This window comes from Dermochelys coriacea, chromosome 2, assembly GCF_009764565.3.
Source record: "Dermochelys coriacea isolate rDerCor1 chromosome 2, rDerCor1.pri.v4, whole genome shotgun sequence".
Taxonomy (NCBI): Eukaryota; Metazoa; Chordata; order Testudines; family Dermochelyidae; genus Dermochelys; species Dermochelys coriacea.
This window is the reverse complement of record NC_050069.1, coordinates 163122448-163148224: the sequence shown is the minus strand read 5'-3', so window position 1 is coordinate 163148224 and position 25777 is coordinate 163122448. Positions and strand designations below refer to the sequence as shown.

At 39.0% G+C, this 25777-nt stretch overlaps 1 protein-coding gene across 5 annotated transcripts in view; it reads left to right on the top strand.

Moving 5' to 3' along the window:
• FHOD3 (formin homology 2 domain containing 3) overlaps nucleotides 1–25777 on the top strand; it is a 623525-nt gene that overhangs the window by 68418 nt on the left and 529330 nt on the right. For all 5 annotated transcript variants that reach the window (XM_043508620.1, XM_043508619.1, XM_043508621.1 and 2 more), the window contains exon 2: nucleotides 1090–1196. In XM_043508620.1, coding sequence (XP_043364555.1) covers nucleotides 1090–1196 — 107 coding nt within the window. The remainder of the gene's footprint in view (nucleotides 1–1089; nucleotides 1197–25777) is intronic.

Here is a 25777-nt window from a genome sequence, read left to right as displayed (position 1 = left end):
TTTTTCCTAGTTATGCAGTAGAATTGGAGATTGTGGGCAAATCTCCCAGTCCCCATAGTGACAGCAGAACATTTATCTAATTAATAGTTTGCTTTTTGGCGTTTCAGTGAATAAATTACCATTTCAGTTGATAACCTGGGCTACTGGGAAAAAGTTTCCCAGAGTAGTGTTTAGCCTCATTTCTTTTTCTCTAAAGACTGTATTTCCAGTTTTGTGTAGATTGATATTCCTTCTTAGTCAAAAAGATACATGCCCTAGTTATGGAACTTAACTTTTTTTTTTTTTAGGGTTTTTTAATCCCTAAGAATCAAAGAGTTAACTTTGTTTACATTTTTCTTTCCAGTAAACTCAGACTTCTGTATGTGCCATGCCATTTAAATGTCTCCTCCCCAGAAGAACTTAGAGAGATAACTGTGAATAGCTCATTTAAAGCAATGTTGTTTTTTTCCAAAGAAAAGTCTAAACAGAGGTGAACAGATTTTCCAAATCCTAAATTTGGTAGTAGCACAATGATTGTAGACAGATTGTGATTTCAGTTACTCTGGCATAAATCAAAAGATACCTTTTGCCTCCTGATCCAAGCAATAACCTAAAATAATTTTTAATTGCAGCATTAGAAATCTTTCCTTGAATCTCTCCCTGAGTCAATGACATGGCATTCGCTGGAAGGCTGAAGTGTGTGTGTGTGTATCTATATCTCTGTGTGTGTGTGTGTGTGTGTGTTACAAACATTTGGTTGCCTATGCCAGCTAGGGCTGAGAGCACTGAAGGAAGAGTGTGCTTAGTCTTTGGTGGAGTTGGAGGGGTTAATAACTCAAATGGCTCCTTTAGAAAATTAGGAACTAGTACTGGTCTCCAAATAAGAGAGTGCTGTCCGGTCCTCCTTTGCTAGAAGAATAATGAGTGCAATGTGGACCTCAGGACTTGGAGGAAAAGTGAAAATGGCGGAAAACAGGTGCTTCAACAGGAACATGTGCTGTAACATTTCCCTTTTTCTGCTGCAAAAAAATTGGCATATCCAAAAGAAGGGCTGTGTTTTATAATTTATTAATACAAATCATTACACTATTTTGATTATTTTCCTTACAGCTTGATGACTGTATACTGCAACTATCCCATAATGGTACCTATCTGGATTTAGAATCCACCTTAGCGGAGCAAAGAGATGAATTGGAAGGTTTCCAGGAGGATGCTGGGTAAGTAAAATATTTATCAAATTTAAATGAAAGACATATTTATCAGGACACGTTGAAATGATGGAGATGTGGGCACTTAAACTGGTGCTTTGAGACTCAATAAGAAAGCAGAAAAGCATAACTTTCATATCTTTACTCACAGGCAGTTGCATTCAATTCCCTTTCTAGAAGCAAAAGGTTTTTTTATTCTTTCTTCACTTTTATGTCTTTTTCAGAACAAAGACTGCTTAGTGTATGAAATCTTCTAGGCTGGATCTTTTTTCAAACAGTCCTGTATAATTTCTGTATCTTACCCTGATTTGTACCTAGTTCTGGTATGTAGAACTCAGCAGTATTTGTGCTTCCTCTCTAACCTCACCAAGAACCTCGCTATACCCTGACCTGTTACTGTATATCTGCTCCCAATTCTCTGCCAAATGATGGTGTTTGAGATGTAGACTTCAATGACCTGGTTTTTATGACTATAGGCCTGATCCAGAGCCCATTGAAGTCAATGGGAAGATTCCCATTAGGAAAATTTTTGAGAGAGAGTGTGAGTGTCTCTCTCTCTTACAAAACACTGCTCAATGGGGCATATTGAGTATAATATTATAATATAGCTCCTAATAAACTGACTGTTTCTGATAACAATTGATACTGAGAACAAAGAAACTTACTGATCATCACATATGTTTATCAGTAAATAAATGAGTAGAGTTTGGTGTCTACCTGATTTCTGCTGGACCTTCAGGTGATTGCTTATGACAGTTATCTTTATTTTTATTCAAGTTATAAAATGTACAATTTAAAACCATTTCCCCCCACTCCCCCCGTTGCATTTTTGTACTTTACTAGGTTTGCATGTTTGTAATTAAGGGCAGGTTTAGACCCTTAAGATTTTGAGTATAAGCTTCACATATATTACTAGATTGGCAGTACTAAAAGGTCACAAATTAGGGTTGACCTTGGTTAAGTCAGGGGGTCGTGAGGTTATTACAGGGAGGGTCATGAGCACTGTTCCCTCTAAGCTGTGTGCGCACGCACACAAAGCCTAAACCCCACGCACACAGCGAAACAGTGAGCGCACAAAAATTTGCACAGAAGAAATTTTTTGCGCACATGGCCTGTCAAAAAGTAGAGGGAACATTGGTCACGAGCTGCCAGCCTCCACCCCAAATCCCATTTCACCTCCAGCATTTATAATAGTATTAAATATATAAAAAAGTGTTTTTAATTTATAACAGGGGTCACACTCAGAGGCTTGCTATTATGAAAGGCATCATCAGTACAAAAGTTTGAGAACCACTGGATTAAGTCTTGTTGCCAATGACAAATTTGGCTCTTCGATTAGTTTATTCATTTTTTTAAATTTTTCTTCCTATCCATTCTTTAATGTTATACAGAGGATTATGGATATGGTCTTTCTGTAGTTTAATATATTTTTACTAATCTAAATTGCATCTTCGTTGATTACAATATGGTGAAACCAAAGGAATGACAAAAATCAGTTGCATAATGGATGTGGCCTTCTAATAAATGTGGAACAGCATTTTAATCAGTACATTTGGGGATATTTTATGGTGGTTTCTTAAGAAAGGACATTGTCTATAAATGGTGGTCTCCTTAACCATAAAAGATTTTACATATGTACGCAAAAACTGCTATGTATGAAAAAGATAGGATAGTTATTTGGCAGGTAAAGATGGTGTCCTATTACTAGAAGGAAATGAACTCAGTTTATGTAATTTTTTTTAAGCAAGCTGTGTTCAGATAGGCTTTGCTTTGAACTTTATTGCTGCTCCTTGTTATTTTGAGGAAGATGGCTCTTTTTTTCTCTATTTGTGTCCCACAAGTTGGAATATTCTACCTATCCATTCCATAGTAAAATGATTAGTGAACTTCTGGGTGGTAAAAGTCACTGGCTTGTCAGCCTCTGTATAAATGACTAATAAACATTTAATTTCAATTGACAAATTTATTTGAGCATAAGCTTATGCTCAAATAAATTTGTTAGTCTCTAAGGTGCCACAAGAACTCCTTTTCTTTTTGCGAATACAGACTAACATGGCTGCTACTGTGAAACCTGTCATTAATTTCAATTGTAATTCTAATTTCAAATTAACTTTATCTTTTTAAACAATTTTCTTGGCACTGTTTGCATAAAAATGTGAGAACGTTATAAATGATAAATATTTCTCACTGAGAAACACTGAATATTAGAAACTGCACTTGGTTATCTATGTGACTGAGATATAAGAGAGTTTGTGGCACCTTAGAGACTAACAAATTTATTTGAGCATAAGCTTTCGTGAGCTACAGCTCACTTCATCGGATGCATTATGCTTATGCTCAAATAAATTTGTTAGTCTCTAAGGTGCCACAAGTACTCCTTTTATTTTTGCGAATACAGACTAACACGGCTGCTACTCTGAAACCTGTCATAAGAGAGTTTATTTGCTATTGCACTCAAAATTGTAGAGATTTCTTTCTTCACTGCATTTTACTTTATCCCAAGATACTGTCATGTGTGTAACAAGAGGGTTGTACTTACATTGCATAAAAGAAGAAACGCATGTTTTAGGAAAATATAAGATTATCTAGGGCTTTACTGGAGTTTTCTTCCTGTGTAAGTTGTGAGATCAGTTTTTCCCAGGCATTCTTTCCCTTGTGTTAGCTTCTCCATTGAACTTTTACTGACCTAACTCCATTTCAGATGGTATCTGGTGATAGCACAAATAAGCAGTTTGATGAGTATGAGGCCTGCCAGTGGCATTCATGGCAGTTTTGTCATTCAGGATTGAACAACAACTTTCCACCCCTCGTTTTTCTTCTCACCTGCTTTGGACAAAGTAAATCAGTCCAATAAACTCTTCAGAAGTGGCTGTAGTGGGAAAAGATTCAGAACAAACTATGTCCCTTTATGACACATGCCTGCTATGTCTTTAGATTTAGAAAATTAGGCTTATTACAGCACCTCCTATTACATAACAGAACCTGCTATCAATTGTGAGGCATTGCAAAACATCTAAATTAACATCCTGGTCTACTGTGCCTTGTACTGCCCAACTGTTGTAGGTATTGCTGTTGGTATTGCTCTTTTCCTTACTTGGAAAATGGGAATAATACTTGTCTACTGCCAAAGGGCATTGAGCCTAAATTAATTAATATGTGTGAAGCATGTTCATATCTGTAGATAGAAGGTGCTATATAAGTTCAAACTATTATTAACATTTCAGAACAACATTTTGTGTGAATATTTTGCATAGTGGTGAGATGTGAAAACAATTAACTAATCTGTTAGGTTATAATGTAATGGGCTAGATCCACAGCTGGTTTCAGGGGAGTATGCTGATTTACACCAGCTGAGGGTTGTGTTCTGCTGAATGTTTCATTATTATCATTTGTAGCAAAATAAGACGTCAGAAACAAAACATTTCTGAAACTATTTACACTAATGGCTGGCCTTTTCTCTTTCGTAGATAGGTGTATACCTGGAGTAACTCCATTGACTTCACAGATGTTACTCCAGATCTACACCTGTATAAATGAAAGCAGAATTTGACTGATCTGTACCAAGCCCATCCAAGGGAGTTTCAGGTAATATCACCTGTTATGTGTAAGTCAGATGGGAAGACTATAAGACCCAAGAGAGAGATCTTCTAGTCATTGTGGATAGTTTCCTGAAACATCCACATTTGCTCTGCAGCAGCAGTCAAAAAAAGCTGACAATGTTAAGGACCATTTGGAAAGGGGTAAATAATACAGAAAATATCATAATGCCAATATATATCTATATCTATATCTATAGTATGCTCACAACTTGAATGCTGCAGGCAGTTCTGGTCACCTCATCTCAAAAAAAAGATATATTAGGATTGGAAAATATATAGGGAAGAGAAATAAGAATGATTAGGGGTAGAACAACTTCCATATGAGGAGAGATTGAAAGACTGGGACTGTTCAGGTTAGAAAAGAGACGTCTAAGGGGGAATGTGAGAGTGGTCTATAAAATCAGGAATGGTGTGAAGAAAGTGGATAGAGAAGTGTTATTTACCCCTTCACATAAGGGGTCACCCGATGAAATTAGTAGGCAGCAGGTTTAAAACAAACATAAGGACAGACTACTTCACACAACATGCAGTAAACCTGTGCAACTCATTGCCATGGAATGTTGTGAAGGCCAAAAGTATAACTGGGTTCAAAAAAGAATTAGATAATTTCATGGAGATGGGTCCATCAATGGCTGTTAGCTAAGATGGTCAGTAACATAACCCCAAGGTCCAGGTGTCCCTAAGCCTCCAACTACTAGAAGCTGGGACTAGACAATGGGGTGGACCTCTCAGAATTGCCCACTTCTGTTCTTTCCCTCTGAAGCATCTGACACTGTATACTGTCAGAGAGAGGATATTGGGCTAGTTGGACTATTGGGCTGATTCAGGAGAACCATTCTTACGTAATATAGAATAGTTATATTGTAGGAGTCTGATGTTGCTATGACTCTTTGATATCAGTCAAGAAGTATTAGTAAAGTTCTGATTAGGGCTGAACAACTATTCAGTGTGGTTTTTTTTATAATGAAATTTACTATACTGTTTCTTTCAGTTGCCCTGTAACTACTAATTTGCTATTAATTTATCCTCTGTATAATTCTCTGCTACTGAAAAAGCCTAGTGAAAAGTGATCTGGCAAAATCTTTGTTCACTCACATTGTAGAGTTCAGTTTTTCATTTGTTCCGGGTTCATTTCAAGGGCCTGGTTCTTAGCTTCAGTAACCTTAATTGTCTGAGAGTAGTCTATTTCAAGATCCACCTCTCTACCTCAGGACCACTGTGCTCATCAGGTACATGAACGTTTGCTAAACCCAAAATAAAAGACTCGGGAGCTAGGTGATCAAAGCATTTTTGGTGCTAGGCCCTAATCTATGGAACCCCTTACAGAGGGAATCAAAATAAACTCTTATCTACCTTCAGAGCCTGGTGCAAAAGACCCTCCTTCACCACAGCCTAGCTACATTAACAAAAGTTGAGATGATGATAGGAGTGGGATGAGGAAAGCACAATGGACCAAACCCTAGGAAGGTGACAAAGTGGTTTTAGTCTTTAGTTATATACCTTTCTTATTTCACTGTACTTCATTGCCTAGATACTGCAGTGATTTGTTCTCTCTTGATATCTTAGATAGGTACATACAAAGAGGAAAGGATTAATAATGTTTTCTAAGAAAAAGGATTATACCAGTTATGGTCAATTTACTTTTGAATCTCTGTGAATCTCATGCATAATCAACATTATTTTTGAAAGAAATCATGCATGCTTGTACACAGGATTTGAAAAAAGAAACAAACCCCAATTGCCTATGGTGAATACAGTATAATAGAAATCTTTCCTGGGTAAATGCCAACAACTTCTACAAAATCCATCCAATCTTTTTTTTATTTTATTTTAAAGTTTTGTCTCTTAGGGTTATGAAGAAAAGCTTGAATAGAATGTGAATCAATGCAGTATTATCGTGTGGAATCTGCAGCTTTCACTGTTGCCATTTAGAACTCTGTGGGCAGCTATGAAACTAGCAAGAATCTTAGGTCATTTACACACCATTTCTGCTTGGGATTGTTAGGAATAGCAGCAGAGCCAATCACTAGAACTATCCACTGTGGAGGAGGACCCAGAAAAAGATGCAAGTTGAGGAAGTAGATTAGTGAAGACCCATTTCAACCACCTTCACAGAAGCCAGGTGTCAGTTGGATGAGAGAGAGAGATTAAGGACTTCTCTACACAAAGATTTAGTGCACAGCAAGCTGGGGTGTCAATCTACAGCACACTGGTTTGTCATGTGCTATCTGGCGAGGTGGAAAGAGAGAAATCAATGAGAAGTTGTAGCATGGTGGGCAGGGAGAGAAGTAGGGTAGAGAGAGAGGTGGGGGTGTTTTCAGGAGAAGTGAAAGGAACAAAAAGATTATAGGGAAAAACATAGAGTACACAATGTAGGGAAAGAACGAGAAAGGGGAGGGGAGAAAGAAAAGAGGAAAGCACGTCACTGAAAACAACCCAGGAAAAGATACATCATGATTTATTATTATAGGGAAGAAAAAAAGCAAAAAATTGTGGAATGAAGCTAGATTGGAAATAGAAGTTTTAACAAAAAACAAGAGAAAGACACAGTAAGTTACATTTTTAAAAAGTTTTAAAATAGAAAGTTGATTGACAGTGTGTTCAAATTCAATAAACAGTGTGCAACTGTTTATGCCTTTACACCATAAAAGGCTTGGCTCAGAGGGGCAAGACTCTGTAGGCACAGATATTTTTGCCTGGTTAATAGGGCTTAGTCCTTGGCATATTGAATGTTAGATAAAATTTTCAAGTTCCACATTTGTGCACACTTTCTTCTTTTGTTTCTTAACAATTATTTTGCAATTGCTTGAGCAGATACCATCCATAACATGGAGACAGGGTTAGATTGGCTATTTCCTAAAAGTATCCGTGACAGATAATGATTTTTTCCTTGTTACTTTGCTATATTGTATAGTAAGCAAGAAGCTTCGTGAAGTTTATATATTCATAGTGGAATATAATGGGCCAAGTTCTTTTTAAGAACATGTCTTAACAAACTCTAATGATAGCATACAAGATCTAAACACAAAGAAAACAAAATTCTAAACCAAAGGATACAAAAGCTTCTTCCAAATGATGGAGGGAATAGCTTTGTAAGATTTTTACTTAAAAGAAAGATTGTGTTAAGGTGTTTGTGACAAATCATTCTAGCAGCAAGACCTTTGAATCATACTGGAGTCTTAGGACAAAATTGTGCTCTATGTTATACTGTGTTGTACTTGTCATTAGCATTAGGAAAACCAAAGATGCAAAGTTATAATTATACTTTAAAAAGCCCCCAAACATTTGTATGGTAAGTCACAGTTCTTCTTGAGTGCTTGCTCATGTTGATTCCATTCTAGGTGTGTGCGCGCCCGTGTGCAAAGTCATTGGAGTTTTTGCCTTAGCGGTATCTGTAGGGTCAGCTGTGCCACTCTCTTGAATGCCACATTCATGCTTTGGTATATTAGGCACTGCCGACCCTACGCTCTCAGTTCCTTTGTACCATCCAGGACGGTTGGTTGGAGTGCCTTGTCTTGCATTGCAAGAGCATTGGTCGTTCTTGCAGTCCGTTGTTCTGCGTCCTTGGCTGTTAGTTGATAGGTACTTAGTTAGACCTTTTAAGTTAAGTGTTAGGCCTGGTCTACACTACAGGTTTATGTCGGATTTAGCAGCATTAAATTGAATTAACCCTGCACCCGTCCACACAACAAAGCCATTTTTTTCCACATAAAGGGCTCTTAAAACCGATTTCTGTACTCCTCCCCAACGAGGGGATTAATGCTGAAATCGACATCGCCATTTCGAATTAGGGTTAGTGTGGGCGCAATTTGAATTATTGGCCTCCGGGAGCTATCCCACACTGCACCATTGTGACCGCTCTGGACAGCACTCTGAACTCAGATGCACTGGCCAGGTGTACAGGAAAAGCCCCGGGAACTTTTGAATCTCATTTCCTGTTTGGCCAGGCGAGCTCATCAGCACAGGTGACCATGCAGAGCTCATCAGCACAGGTGACCAAGCAGTCCCAGAATCGAAAAAGAGCTCCAGCATGGACCGAACGGGAGGTACTGGTTCTGATTGCTGTATGGGGAGAGGAATCTGTTTATCAGAACTCCGTTCCAAAAGACGAAATGCCAAAACATTTCAAAAAATCTCCAAGGCCATGATGGACAGAGGCTACAGCAGGGGCGCAACACAGTGCCACGTGAAACTTAAGGAGTTCAGACAAGTGTACCAAAAAAACAAAGAACCAAACGGGCGCTCCGGGACAGAGCCCCAGACATGCCGCTTCTACGCTGAGCTGCATGCAATTCTAGGGGGGGCTGCCACCACTACCCCACCTCTGTCCATAAACTCTGATGATAGGGTACTCTCCGCCATGCCTGAGGATTTTGCGGAGGGGGAAGATGAGGAGGAGGAGGAGGAGGAGGAGGGCGAGCTTGAGGAGAGCACACAGCACACCGTTCTCCCCAACAGCCAGGATCTTTTTATCACCCTGACTGAAATACCCTCCCAACCCAACCAAGCTGGAGAAGGGACCTCTGGTGAGTGTACCTTTTAAAATATAATATATGTTATAAAAGCAAGCATTTTTTAATGATTAAGTATCCCTGAGGATTTCGGATGAATTCGTGGCCAGTACAGCTATTGGAAAAGTCTGTTAATGTGTCTGGGGATGGAGTGGAAATCCTCCAGGCACATCTCAGGTCTATGAATCTATGAATCTCCATGAAGCGTCCTGGAGGTACCCTTTCTAACTATAAGAATAGTTCAGTTCTGGAATAGGCTTTCAAGGGAGCTAGTGGAATCCCCATCACTGGAGTTTTTAAAAAAACAGATTGGACAACCCATCAGGGACTGTCTAGGTATACTTGGTCCTGCTTTAGCACAGGGGCTGGACTTGGTGACCTCTTGAGGTCACTTCCAGCCCTACATTTCTATGAGTTTCTATAGCAGATTTTCGGCCAGATCAGTTACATGATTATGGTTTCTTTTCTGCTGCAAACAGTCACACAAAGCAAGCAAGCAAGCAAACAAACACACAAAACAATCATCAAACCCTTTCCTCCTTCCCCTGCTAATAAAAATAACAACAACAACAAATGCAGAGCTGCTGACAGGAAGACAATCCTGGATTTAGTTTCTTTTATGGAGTGAAACACAACTACCTGATCTCGGTTATTAATCAAGCAACCACATTGTGTGTGAATGTAAACTGTGTTCAGAACCAACCATGGTTGGAATAATTGGTAATAAACTCAGTTAAAATGATATTGTGAACAAGGCCTTAGTTTCTGATCTGTACTTCCAGTCTTAACACCAGCTGACTAGTCTGGCAATTAAGCTATTCTGTAAAATCCAATATCTAAATTCCAGACCAACCAGGCAACATCCACAGAGGACACAAGGCAGATGCACTTCCTCTTGCTGGTTCAACTTTGGGATCAAACACCTTGTTGTGGTGGTTTAAAGAGAGAGCACTTAAAACTGAGGAGATCTGACATTCCCTTATATGTAGTGGTAGCTTGTTATTTTTGTTGACTTGAACACTATATTGACGAATATATAGTTGAGTGTGGAATCATGGGTTTTGTGCATTCTTAAAGCCACCATGAAGTTTCACTCTGTGCCAGATGGGAAAATCCTGTAGGGACTGAGTCGGAGGCTTCAAATCTGCCCCAGTACAATATTTCAGCTAACTGGCCACTTAGAACTCTGTGGTATGGGAGGGCTTGCAATCCTGCTCTTATTGGCCTATTGAAAAGTAGCTAAGGAAAAGCTCTGATCTTTGTGCCTCTTACTGTTCAGGAGAGTGTGCAGCTCACTTGCTGATGGACAGTTGAGAGATGATTTAGGATGGGGAGCACCTCGGTTCTCTCTCACACACACACACACACACACACACACACACACACACACACACACACGAGTAACTTGTATTGATTTTTAAACCAATTTAGTTAAATCAGTGCAAAATTTTTTGCAGACACTCTTATTGTGATTTACGGGTGGTTTATTTCAGGTGAGTTTAAATCTTTTTTTTAAAGATGGATTAAGCTAAATTGAAATAAACTAATCTTTAACTTAAATAAGTGTCAACGCATAAACTTGCACCAGTGTAACTAAAAACACCTTTTGTTAAACTGGTTCAGATCTGTGTACAAGGCCACTAGTGAACCTGTAGAAAGTGAAATTTACTAGTAACTTCGCTTCCAATGTATGAATAAAAACCTGAACTTGTAGAGCCTTAACTTGTAATATGACAATATGAGTTGAATTACAGTAGTAATCTGGGTGAAGGAATTGACTGGACAAATCCACATTAATGTGACAAACTATTTATTTGTTGTTTGCTTACTGTTCAGTACATGCTAAATGAAGTATAAATTATCTAGTAATTATATACCAAGATTACCCCTCAAACAGAACTTAGAATAGAAGAGCCAACATGAGGTGGGAGAGAAGCATTATTAAAGAATACTCCATCTAATCATAAAAGAGGTCGCAGCAAATATGGTGCTGAAAGACAACTTCCCATTGCCACCAAAAAAAAAAAAAAAAGCAAATTTGCCATTGCTTCATAAAAATCCTCCCTTATTTTGGACAATATGATTTTCTTTGGGGGAGGGAGTTGGAGTTTTTGGTTTTGGTTTGGGGGGTTTGCTTGGGATTTTTTTTTGTGGCAATGGGAAGATGTCTTTCAGCACCATATTTGCCACGACCTCTTTTATGATAGAGTATTCTTTAATAATGCTTCTCTCCCACCTCACGTTGGCTCTTCTATTCTAAGTTCTGTTTGAGGGGTAATCTTGGTATATAATTACTAGACAATTTATACTTGGCATTTCTGATATATATTGGCATTTCTGCTACAGCTACTATACAAAAACATTGACCAGTAACCAGCATTAAGTACTACAGAGTTCATGTTACATGCAGATTTCCATTATAATTCTTTCTTTTCACATGTCTGAAACAACTGCTGATGCCTTCAAACAACTCTTAGGATCCTAGAAAATCAAAAGCATTACTGCTACCATAAGGGCACATGGGGCACTGCCTCACTCAGAAAAATGGGAGGAGTAAAATAAGTGAAACTTTACCCTAAGTATTTCTGTCCCTCAAAGAGCAGTAGTTAGCAGCTTATCTACATAGAAGTACAAATATTTAATAATGGGCTCTTCAGTGTAGCAGAGAAAGGTATAACACAATCCAATGGCTGGAAGCTGAAGCTAGACAAATTCACACTGGAAATAAGGAGTAAATTTTAGGGCGTCAATCGCAATTAACACATTAATTCAAAACAAATTACCATGTTTTTTTTAAAACGAGAGTTAATCTCACACTTCTGGAGACAGGACTTTGGTGGTGGTGGGGTGGGGAGGGAGGCACAGGCTGTGGCAGTGAGCAGGAGGTGGCTGGGGAAAAGAGACTGTAATATCCAGACCAGATGCACAGATTACCAAAGTGCCTCCCGACTCCTTGGAACTGGTCTCACGCCCCCTCCCTCTGCATTAATTATTGATTTGGTTTACATGAGGGGAAGGGTGAGAGCAATCACCAGCAGCTGAGAGGACATGAAGCAAAGAAGGTGCTTCAGAGCTGCCGCCACAGTACCCCACCCCCCGTGGTGACTCCAGCAGTCCCCCCCTCCCACTGCACTAATTGATTGTGACCCTGTTCTGTAGTCTGTAAATAAGATGCGGCCAACATTATCTCCCGTAAATGTAAACAAACTTGTTTGTCTGAGCGATTGGCTGAAAAAGAAGTAGGACTGAGTGGACTTAAAGGCTCTAAAGTTTTACGTTTTATTTTTTTAGTGCAGTTATGTAAAAAAGTTTTATATTTGTAAGTTGTATTGACATGATAGATTGCACTAAAGTACTTGTATGAGGTGAATTGAAAAATACTATATCTTTTGTTTATCTTTTTTGCAGTGCAAATATTTTTAATCAAAAATAATATAAAGGGAGTTCTGTACACTTTATATATTCTGTGTTGTATTTGAAATCAATATATTTGAAAATGTAGAAAACATCCAAAATATTTAGGTAAATGGTATTCTATTATTGTTTAACAATGTGATTAAAACTGTGCTTAATTGTGACTATTTTTGTCTATCTCGCGATTAATTGTGAATATTTTTTTAATTGTTTGATAGCCCTAGTAAATTTATAACTGTGAGAGTAATTAACCATTGGATTAACTTACCAAGGTTAGTTGTGGATTCCCTGTCACTGACAGTTTTTCAGATTGGATGCTTTTCTAAAACATATGCTCTAGGAATTATTTTATGGAAATTCTATGACTTTTGTTCTACAGGAGATCAAACTAGATGATCACAATGGTCCCATCTGGCTTTGGAATCTATGAAACTAGAAAACATTTAAGTAAAGGGATCTCTTATCTGTACTGGGCAAGAGTCTGAAGTTTGTCTCACCATGCAGTGAAAATTAAGGAAGCTTTCCCTGTTTGTGCTTTACTTAAGGTCATATTTTAGTGAAAATAAAACCTTTAAAATCACTGTCTTCTCCATTCCCAACTCTAAGATTCTTCTGTTTTCTAAAACGGGAAAAATCTAGGTTGGCAAGCTTTAGTATGTTAAAAGAAGGCTCATTCAAAAGCTTACAAAATGACAGCATGAGCTTTCTACCAGGAACAAGTTTTTTGTGCTGTCCCTGCTCATGAAAAGTATGACTTTTTAAAAATAGTCACTGAGTGAATGTGAAGACAGCAACTGACCCTTAAATGTTCTGGGGGCTTTGGGAAGGTAATTATTTAATGTGAAAAAACTGTGCCATAAAAACCACAGAAATAGCTATGATGGTGATTCAGAAAGCGGGGCTGTGGAGGGGGGGAGACTTGCACATATCTCAGATTTCTGTTTCACAGAATTCACCATACAGAGAACAAATGCAACAAATAACCAACCTTTTTGAACTCAGTGTCATTCTTCATATTATGTAACAAGGAAGCAACTTCTGTTTGGGCAAAAATCATCACTTTGTGGTGAAACATGGAAATGACTCTGCGTTGAACTTTACTAATACTTCAATATTCAGTAATAATGAGTAATTAGCAGAGCAGCTTATGTATTACAAAACATATTTGGTGAAACTTTCTAACATTTTATTTGACACTTCATTTAGAATTCTTCTCTCCTCTCCTCCCCGCTTTCTCCTCCCTTAAAAAGAAGAAAGCCCTGACCTAGCTATTATTGGAAGAGTAGGTGGTTATAACAGCCAATCAGTGTACGTCTCAGGAGGCGGACAGTCTCTCTATTGTGTAAGCTTCTACATCAGCGGATGAAGCTGTGATATAGAATCAAAGTTGGTTGAACACTTACATGTGTAGAAAAAAGGTATTTCTTCTGTATGACTCTGTGTCATTTTGCTTTCAGTTCCACTTATGTGTAATGCTTGCTGCGCAACTTGTATATGCTGAAGAAAAGGAAAGTTAGGGCTACCAATCACAGTGTGATCAGCACTGAAGATTCTGCAGGAAAAAAAATATGTACAGATCTTGCTTGATTAATTAAACCTTTTTTTTTGCTAGTTTATCATTATATACATTATATACAATATCCTGATGCATCATAATTACGGTACTTTTCTTTCTTTGCAGTGTATGATTTACACTTCGCAACTGTAGGATGTTGCCTGAGTGATTTATCTTTTTTCTTCCTAATTAGCCTTAAAAAAAATTATCCAGAAAACATATGTTTCCAGGAGGTATTGTTTTTTTTTCTCCTCTTCTGCTCCTGTCAAGTCAGATACGTTGTGATCCAGGAACGTTATGTTAAATGAGTGGGGTGCAAGAGTGTTACAGGAATAGTATATGGACATATTAGGACTATCTCTATTGCAAGCCTTTAGATGAGGAGGTTAGATAAGGAAGAAAAGCCTCATTAAAATCATTTAAAGATGAGTGTATGTGTTTGGAACGTGACAGCCAGCAGGAGATAGAAGAGGTCATTGATGCTGGATGGGCATCAGCTTGTAATATACTTCAGAGCCTTGGAGGTGAATCTTGGCACTTAATAGACTTCTCAAGCTCCTTTGTTTCCTTATGGAACAAAAATGTAAGGAACGAGAAAGAGACAGCTGGATTGTGATATGCTAAACTGTAAAGAGCTTCAAAAAGGTTACTTGTTTTGATAAGATTTTTCTGGTGGCTTTGCAGAGAGATTTTTAACTTTCTCCCCCTCCTTCTTCCAAAAAAGGCCTGGCTTTCATAAAAGTTTTTTTTTTATTAAACATCAGAAGTGTTATCACATCTCTTGAATCCAGAATTGAGTGGAGAAATATGTTACTGTGGAACTTCAGTCAAACCATTCAATGCTTTAACAGCTTTGAAATCAAAGGCTAGGATTATGCTGCCTGATTAACGGCAGGTTTCGGGTACACTTCCCTTTTTGTGTGTGCGCCGGCTTTCAGCTCTCTTGCAAGGAACACTTGATAGCCTCAAGCACTTGAACTCTGGCAGAAATTCCCATATTTTAAACTCAATAGGGAATAACTAGTTTTTTGCTGACAACATGAAGTACCCTAGAGTATGAAGTTAATCAGATTGTGAGTAGATTCCCTTGGATGGAATGTAACATTTTTACTTATTGAAAGTTTGAGTGTCGTTTAGATGGGTGGTGCAAAGGCCCCTGGATAAGGTTTGTGAGCTCTAAATTAAACAATGTGTAATCCAGTACTTAAGCATCATGAAAGAATGTACCATAGAACAAATGTATCTGCTCTCCATGTGCTGTTGATATCTTGTTGCAAGAAGTTTGTTTCAAATAGGGTGTTGCAGCAGTTCATATTTCCTACAGAGTAAAATATTCTCTCTTGGGAGCGACTGGATCCCCCCTAGAAAATGGGGTTTGTCAGTAGATGCTGTTTCATTAAGCTTCCATTCAAAACAATAAACATTGTTGCAGGAGAAGGGCAGTGTATACTGAGAAACTTGAGTACCCTGAAAGGCTCTCATAACAATGCAAAGCAGAGCTATGCATGTGTACCTTGAATGCTTTTTCCTGAGTGTAGTGCCTGTTTTAGATAGGTTTCCATAGCACTTAGATTGTCACACCAGATAGTAATGAAGCATAAATGTCATGTGATGTGTCATCAGATTAAATAGGCTTTGTATAGTGGCCTATAGTAAAAATGTTTTCTTTTCTGAACACATAACTTAAGGGTTAATTATAGGTAATTTCTCTTCCTAAACATACACCTTTCAAAGTCATGGCTCTTGCTACTGTAACCCAGAGGATAGCTTGATTCAGAAACCCACCATGTTTCCTTTGGCAATGGTCTTGAAGGGTGATGGAAATCAAATTTGATTCTCCCAAGGGAGGCTCGGGTCAAACTAAACTGATACCTGGCTGTTCTCGTATTGCTACCTGATTCAGAGCCATCCTGCAAACAGGATGGCTGGGAATGATTAGCAGATACTGAGCCTAAACAAAACGGTAATAGTGACCAGAAGCCTGAATAAAGGAAACAAAACAACCCCACACTATTATAATGACTTAAACTAGCAAAAGCAAAGATATTGAGGTGGGTTTACTACAACACCCTTAACTTCTTGCTTCTTTTGCTTAAGTCAGAGTGGAAGTTAGGGTGTAAGCCTTGATTTTGTACTAGTAGTTATACTTAGCATTTATGTGGTGCTTTATATGTTGCAAGCGCTCCACAGATATTAGCTAATAAATCTTCACAGTGCCCCTGTGAGGCAGGTGACTAAAGAATATCCCCATTTTATAGCTGGGAAAGTGAGAGAGAAGAGTCAAGCTACTTGGCCCAGGCCATGCAGTGAGTCAGTGGCAGAGCCAAGTTCACAGTTCAGGACTTCCTGACTCACACTGCAAGTATTCCACTTCTTGAATCAGTGTAAATTTGAGCTTTTGTCTTTATTTTTCTTTATAAATCTAGGGGATTTTCCAAGAGTCTCTCTTGGGAAGCCTCAGGAACAGCCTCATTCTTTTAAAACTCCCCCTTTCTCAAGGCCAGGCATTATCACTTCTCGTTGGCCAAGGAGAGTTAGAGAGGATTCCCAACAAATCCCGTCACCGTTGTTAGCTTATGGTTACCCAAGTAGGTTACTCTTGAACAGTGCGAGATATTCCCTCCTAGCAGGGACTGAGTGTACTCCCTTCTCAGCGATCAAGCCTTTGACTTCCAGGGAAGCAAGAACCCAGGAATGGGAATCTAACATAGGTGTCCAGTATATCAATGCTGAGCACCACTGTGAGGTTATATTTACCTTTAAATAATATATATAGAGAGAAAGTATAGACATGGATACGGTTGTAGTAATGACCTACTTACAGCAAAAGAGCTATTACCACCAAATACCCTTTGGTGGGATTTTGCCTTGTAAGAGTCTTATGAATGTGAGTAGCTTTTTTAATATACAAAAATTGTCTAAGGTAGGCAACACGGGTCAGAGCAGGCCTACCTTGTTTAAATTTTGCAGAGCGTAGGATAAAGCCCTTATACTCTGACTAATAGTTGGTCTGGAACCTGGGTCTGCAGGCTGCTGATGCACCCATAATACCACCTGATGGGTCTACTAGTGACAGGGGAATTGGAAGCCCTAAGGTCTTATACACCACTAATGGTAACGACCAAAGGGGCCTTATTTGAGGCGCTCCAGCATCCTTGATTGTGCTGGGAACAGTATTTATGCCAAAAAGAACAGACAAAAAGTTGTCTGTTGAACAAGGTGAATCCTGGCTTGCTACTGCTACAGTCCCTATTGTCTGCTACCTGACTCCTGGCCTCATCCCTGATTCCTGACGTTGACCCTGCCCTTTTCCAGGCTTCTACCCTATGCCGTTTTCTGCTCCCTGAACCATGTTGCCCTGGTTTCTGATTACTCCTGCTCCAACCCTCCTCTACGGCTCTTTGGCTTTTAACTCAGTGCTAACCCTTGGCTTCAGTGCCTGTTTTCCGTCTGATCCTGCCTCCAACTTTTGGCTCTGACACCTGGCTCCTGATTTCAGACCTGTCCATTGGTCTCTGGTTCCTGAATACCAGGCTGACCACCAGGTTAGACTGCCCTTTTCCCAGTCACTGGTACCGGTCTTCCACAGACCCTGATAAAAGGAGTCAAAGACTTCTCAAAAAAATCATACAAAGCAGAGCTCCTATCAGAGCTGAATTTGGTTTCTACTCATGGGCACCTTTTCATGACCTGTCTACCTGTCATGGGGAATGTATCAGAGTACTGGCCCTTTAAGGTAATGCAAGTGGCCAGTTACCCCATTCCAGATGTCCACAATAACAGAAGTGGTCACTGGGAGAGAGGAAAATGATGCTGGGAAACAATCAGTGTCTGGGAGAAGGAAGGTATGGGGGTCATCACAGACCACTGTTCATTTAAGGGACCAGAAGCCTTGCAGAGTGGGTAAGACCAGGCTCCCCTCTTTCCCAGCCAGTGCAGACAGGTAATTGGGGTTATTAGACCCACCTGGGAAGGATTAGGGAAATGTTCAGGTGACTGAGTGAATGACTCAAGAGAAGGCTCCAAGCACTGTCGGGGGGAGCTACTGCATTGAGCTGCTGAGGGAAAGAAGCCAGCCAGCACACAGCCCCAGGAAGGAGGGCTCTGCAACCCCTAGACTTTGAGGAGTGAGCTACAGGCTGGGGAAGCAAGGACCGAAAGCAGAACACACAGGCCCCCCCGGAAGAGGACTGTGGAACTCCTGAACATGAGTGGGAGAGTATACAGGGCCAGGGAGGCCTGGACTGGGAATGCAGAGGCCCCAAGAGGGTGGGCTGTAGAACCTTGAAACTAAAAGGGGAATTGAGTAATCTGAATAAACTAGACTGTGAAGAGATGGGGAATATTGTTTCAAAGATTTTTCTTATGGCTGGATAGTTCTGGGGAATGCTGAGGGATACAGAAGCAGGGTGCCTGCAGGGCCACCTCAGGCCACAAGGCGGCATCCTGCGGTGGCACCGGTCTGCCGGGAACATTTGGAGAAATGGCTTAATAAAAGTACCAGCTTGTCTAGTAATATACTTTTATTTCTAGAGAGCATGAAGTTACTGAAGCTTTACAATCAAACTAGTTTTGTATTGGGCAAATTTTTTTTCTTTCATCATCATTATTAGGTTATTATGTACCTCTGTACTTGCGGTAATTGCCATGCAGTAGATGCCGAGTCTGAGTCCAGCCAAGGGGAAGCCAAGTCCCCAGGAGCTCAGCAGAGCCCATTGGTGTGAGATGTTTTATTACAGAAATAAATTTCAAATTTTTCAAAGAATCCTGGCAAGTTTTAGTGACGGTGTTAAAAGAAGATGATCAGAAATGTAATAGCCTGTGGTAGATATGAAGGACAGGATCTGGTGGCTTCACTGGCTAGGTGCAGGAGCAATGCTTTGGGAAGAAGCCTGCTCATCCCTACCAGTCATTGCTGCTGCAAAGATAGAGGTGTGATTCCAGCATGTGTAGAGGTATCTGATCTAGCTAGTGTGCGTACCAAGAGCAGTGAAACTACTGCAGCATAGGCTGTAGAACCCCTCCTGGGACCCTGGGTACTTTCAGGTAGCTAGCCCACGCTGCCGTGGCTTCACTGCTATTGTTACCAGAGCTAGCTTGGTTATGCGTACAATTGTGGCACTCACACCCTCCGGTTGCAGTATAGGCATAATCTATGTGAATGACTCACATACCTTCCTTGGCTGCTACTTAGCTTACGCAAGTGGCAGTATGATGATTTCATAGCTGCCCATTAAGTTCTGAGGACCAGCAACGAAAGTGACTGGGGTCTTGTAATTTTGTTGCTGCGGGGGAAAGTTTTATGAGCAACCAAGGAGGCACTGGAATTGTGTGACTGCATGCTTAGAAAGACATCGTTGCATAGATTTGCATTCAGTTCAAATTTGGAGAGTTGATTTCACAACATTAAAGGCTAGAAGCTTCATTTTCTTTTTAACATGAAAATTTAAAAGCAGGAGCAATCAATAGTTAAAGACCTATTCTCACCCAGGAAAAATTCCTATTCACCAGAGTTGAGAGGATTTTTTAATCCCTGGTTTTAGCAAGTCTGTGCTCATTGACTTTAATGAGACTTGTGCAGCTGAAATTTACAAAGGTGATTTATTACTGTTTATACTTATTATTTATATTACAGATGTATTTAGACACTCCAATCAGGATCAAAGACCCATTCTGTTAGGTGCTGTACAAATACCCTGTAAAATAAATTCTCTATGCTAAAGAGTTTACAGTCTAATTAAAAGAAAAGATACAAAACTATCCTTGCAACAAAGCCCGTTGCCAACTCTGTCCACATATCTATTCAGGGGATACCATCATAGGGCCTAATCACATCAGCCACACTATCAGAGGCTCGTTCACCTGCGCATCTACCAATGTGATATATGCCATCATGTGCCAGCAATGCCCCTCTGCCATGTACATTGGCCAAACTGGACAGTCTCTACGTAAAAGAATGAATGGACACAAATCAGACGTCAAGAATTTTATAACATTCAAAAACCAGTTGGAGAACACTTCAATCTCTCTGGTCACTCGATCACAGACCTAAGAGTGGCTATACTTCAACAAAAAAGCTTCAAAAACAGACTCCAAGGAGAGACTGCTGAATTGGAATTAATTTGCAAACTGGATACAATTAACTTAGGCTTGAATAGAGACTGGGAATGGATGAGTCATTACACAAAGTAAAACTATTTCCCCATGGTATTTCTCCCCCCCACCCCACCCCCCACTGTTCCTCTGATATTCTTGTTAACTGCTGGAATTAGCCTACCTGCTTGTCACCATGGAAGGTTTTCCTCCTTTCCCCCCCCTGCTGTGGGTGATGGCTTATCTTAAGTGATCACTCTCCTTACAGTGTGTATGATAAACCCATTGTTTCATGTTCTCTGTGTGTGTGTATATAAATCTCTCCTCTGTTTTTTCCACCAAATGCATCCGATGAAGTGAGCTGTAGCTCTCGAAAGCTTATGCTCTAATAAATTTGTTAGTCTCTAAGGTGCCACAAGTACTCCTTTTCTTTTTGCGAATACAGACTAACAGGGCTGCTACTCTGAAAACAGGTGAGTGTAGCAAACAATAGAGAGGATGTGAGAGGGAAGATTAGAATAGTAGTAAAAGGAATGCATGGTTACACAGACCACCTATATGCATCATTTGCAGTTTTCAAGTATGTGTTTTAAATTTGTAAATAAAAAGAAAATGTTAGTGAATAACGGTGTTTTACATGACAGTAGATTTAAATATCTTTTTGTCTCACTGAAGGCTTTTTGCTATCATTAATATTGTAACTGTTATTATTGTCCCTCATTTTGAACATCTTACAAGGAATAAATATGTGCAGAATGATGTATTGCGTGAAGGCATTTGTTAAGCGAACTAGTAAAGGTGGTGTTATTTATGTGACATTTCAGTCCATGCATAGAAGAATCCCATAGCGAAGGTTCATTTTAAATCTCTAAACTAAACCAAGACAGTGGAGTTAAAACCCTTTAGTTTTGGGCAATGACCCTTAAATTCCTCAGTGCAGGGTATGAGATTTTATGTAACTGATCTATTCTAATTGGAACAAAGAAATGTGACCCATATAGATGCTCTTTTGAAAATAATTTCCCACTTAATAAAAGATATAATATTTATATTGAACAGAGGTGGAAAAGAAGTGGCCATTACACAGCCTTGGTCTTTTGCTAGAGATTAGACCATTGGCACTCTTTTGGTCTTTGCCGGGGAGAGGTATGAAGAGCAGTGGTTTCAGCTGAAGCTATTTATCAAGATATAGTTTTGAAAAACCAGTCAAGCCAGTAATATAAAGCAAATTTCTTTCAGCTTCTCAGATTATTGGCGAGGAGCAACTGGGCTGATCCCCAGTTCCTGTACGCTATCAAAATGGCATTAAAATTACTGATTGTATACTCTGGCCCATACTCAAGAAAGTGCTAGAGCATGGGCTTATGTGCTTTCCTTAGCTGGGGCCTTAATGTTGAAATTTAGTGTGTCAGGCCCTGTAACCAGAGTCTGTATCTTCCATGATTGTGCGAATGCAGAAATGACTGCACAATATATCCCTTGCCAAAGAAATGTGCTCCAATGACTAAGCTTTATTATTTTTGTAATGTTTCTGATCTTCATGGATATGAAGATTAATCTTAAAAATATCAAGTGAGCATAAGCCAGTGCTTGTTTTCCACAGGGTGCAAATAGTCTGAAACAGTCTAAGGGGTACATTACAACGGGTCATTAAATTTGAAACCTAAATATGACAATTTCATTGTCAACATTTTAGCAGACTAATGTACTCTTCTCACAGTCCCAAATGGTCTTGCCTGGTAATCCAGGTGCCAAAATCCCCAACAGTGCCCTGCCTGACTGCCAAAATCTCCAGCTTTCCTCTTTCAACTTCTATGATACAGTTATGTGCTGTTAATGCAAAAATTGTTTGGCACATTGAAGACTTGGATTGAGAAAACAAAGTGAATTTAGTTACAAACTAAATAAAACAGGGGCTGCTGCACTCATTCTACTATTTATTTGCATTTAAAATATTTTAATTGAAGATGCTGCAGAATTTCCAGTTTGCAACCCAGGGCGTTTCAGAATCAAAGAATCTTGCAGCAGAATTTATGCCCCGCTTGTGATTGAGTGCACAAGGCCTTGCTGTTAACTTCAACAGATGTTCTACTACTGACTGCCACTTTGGTTATTCTTTCAGTTGGGACTAATGCCAAAGATGGCTTTGCTTTTTCACTTGAGTATTTGTACTTTTGGACTACTACGAACTATTAAGGCACACAGAGAGCTATCCACAATGTATTGGATAATAGAGCATGTCACTATATACCACAGGCCAAAAGTCCTATACGAAATCCTACAATGGACGTTTTTAACCTCATATTGTGTGGCATACATTTTATCTAACCCCAGCCAGTTAGATGAAAGACCATGTCAACTGCTTTGGGATCCAGACCAAGGTCCTCTAATGTCAAAGGGCTAATGTTCAGCCCATTGAGCTGTTGCAGCCTTTTAATTTCCTTTGTTTTACCTCAAAATAAATTTCAGAGCCCCGAGTGACCAGAATTTTGAACTCTGATCCCCTTGACACACACAAACCCTCCTAGATAAGTAAAATCAGAAAAGGGAGAAATGGGAAAGAGTTTCTGTTTTGTCTCCTTAGAGCAGTAATGTTTGAAAAGGGCCAGTCCAGAGCAGTTTAACTTTTGTTCAACAATAAATTTACCCAGTACATTTGCTTTCCACTTCATCAACCCCACCTAAGAAAAAAATCCATCAATAATCAAAAGACTAGTGTCTTAGAGACAAAGCATATGTCATTTTAGATCTGGTATGTTTTATATTTTAAACAATCTCTAGGAGCAGAATGTACGCAACTTCTCTACATTGTGTGCTCATTGTTGTGTACCACATATTCCTGGTAATCGGTTAGAACATATAATATCAGGTAATATTCAGTCATCAATAACCTAATGAAAGAAAGCTGAGAAATAAATCATTGAGGGTACGTAATAATTCAATAAGTGCCTCTCATTCACAAGTAGCTGATCGTGAATGTAACAACTAGGGTGGAAGATTATATCATTTGTCCTGTTAGAATGAAATATATTTTATTTCCTAGCATTTTAACTACGGGAAAAAATCTGGCCACCGTTATGCCTTATTTCCTCAGTAAAGGGATATAAGCATTATAGTCAGATAACATTTAAATACAAATGTAGTTGCACACTTTGTAACTCCCCCGCTACCCCTCAAAGTATACTGATCCTTCCTGTTAGAGACATGAAGTAAGGGCTGATCCAAAGCTTTTCGAAGTCAACAGAACTATTGCCCTTGATTTCAGCATGCTTTGGATTGGGCTCTAAATGAGGTCAGTTAATAAAATGTTCTGTAACTTCCCAGTTTTAATGTGTTGGGGTTTTTTTTGGATATGTGTTGGAGGATGTATATCCAAAGTCATGCTACAAATCTAATTTTTGCATTATATATACTTTTTGAAGACTATTTAGATTCATAAATGCCCATGAAGTCCAGGATTAGTGTTCCAACAGCAATTTTAACTCTCCCTCCTTGCCTGTATGAAACCTTTGAAATTCAGTGTGGCTTAGGGGAGGCTGAGTACAAGACTAAGATGCAGAAACTCTTGAAATCTAATAGTGGCTTTGCTACTACCTCACTAAACATCTTGTGTCTGTGGTGTGTCAGGTGGGTCCCAAATGTAGTTTTGTGTACTTGAATAAAAATATAATTTGCAAACTTTGAAGACCTACTTGCACACTCAAGCAAACATTTTTAATTAAAAATCATATAAAAAGATGATAAAAATTTCATATATGTCCATTCCCATCATAGCTTATAATAAAAATATTTGTCTGCCAATGGACCCCTTAAAAACTGGTTGCAGTTTAGAAAGTAACTATGGGTATTCTACCGTAGTACCTAGCAGTGGTCTTTTGTTATGTCAAGTGACAGAGGCCTGTGTTTTGTGAATTGAAGGACCAAAGTTGTGTTCCTGATAGGATGCATATTTTATTAGATGATAATTTCTTTGGGTTAAGATTGGAACCACAGTCTTCTTAAAAGTCCAATTGGATCATCTTTTTAACACACATGCTCAAGGAAAAATCCTCATGCTTTCCAGTATTTAGGGCTATGCCTCATTGGCTTATAAAATGTATTCAGAAAACTCATTACACTGAGTGAATACTTTTTGTGAAACTACTGAGTATTCCATTGCATGTTTAAAAATTTCTCTGAATTTATTAAAATACCTTTTGGTGCCCATTCTGTGCTCTGGGCACCTATCCCGTGCATTTTTAATCTATGGGATAGGTGCCCAGAGTACAACATACTACAAATAGATTGCCCAACCTCAGCTCATCCCCCTCCAAAATGCATGGGGGAAAAAGATGGGCAGATGTCACAACACAACAATGTTAACTTTGCATTACTTAATACTTGATAAAGTAATGGGCCAGATTCTCAGATGGTGGGAATCACTGTAGCCCTATTTTAGCAGTAGAGACTCTGGCCCAGTGTGGTGTTTTCCTCTTTTCTTTAAGCTATATATAAGAGTGATCAATATGTGGTATGTTTTAATTTTAGGAAGTCAAAACTCTTGATTAATAGTGTGATTTTATTCCCACAGCAATAATTTGGGATTCTTCTCCATAAAAATCTATGAATATATTTATTAAAACCCCCAAACTGTTCAAAATTATATTTTTACTAGCAAACCACATAGAAAATTCTGGAAACCACATTCATTCTGGATTATTTATTCTCCTGCATCAGTCAAGTTATAGCACTCCCAACTACCAAGAACCCTATTTGGTCAAAACGATTTAAAAAGAAAATTACAAAGGAGAAAATTGTCTTGACTTTAAAAGCATTCAGTGAGTTTTTGGATGTATGAAATCTCCCACACATCATGGAGGAGCACAAATCTATTTGGGATAAGGATATAAGAACATAAGAAAAAATTGCAGGCAATCCAGTCCAAGTAGAATACCTGAAGTTCTGGATTAAACGGATTACCAGTGAATCAATAAAGTATAAAGACATATTAGTAACCTTTTTACAGAAATCTATATGTTGTAATTTAATGGCAACATCTTACCTTTCTGCCTAGAACCCCATTACAGTACTTGTGAAGCCAGGAAAATTATGAATGACTGTGCAAACTAGTGTCCAATCTCATTGAAAATGTAAATATGTTTAGCAGTCATGGCAAAAAGTTTGGAAATAATACTTCCAAACACTATTCATCCCAACCACATTGGATTTATTAAAAATAGATTGCTTTGCAGAAGTAGGCAAAGAAGAACCTGAATCTGCTGTCATATTAGCATTTAGTAGAAAAAGAGCATGTATGTTTGTCTGGGTACACTGCAAGAAGGACAGGAGACTTGTTATGGATTTTAATCAGGCTGCAACTTTATTATATAGATGTCAGGGACTACCCGGCAGGCAAATCCATGCTTATTCAAATCAATT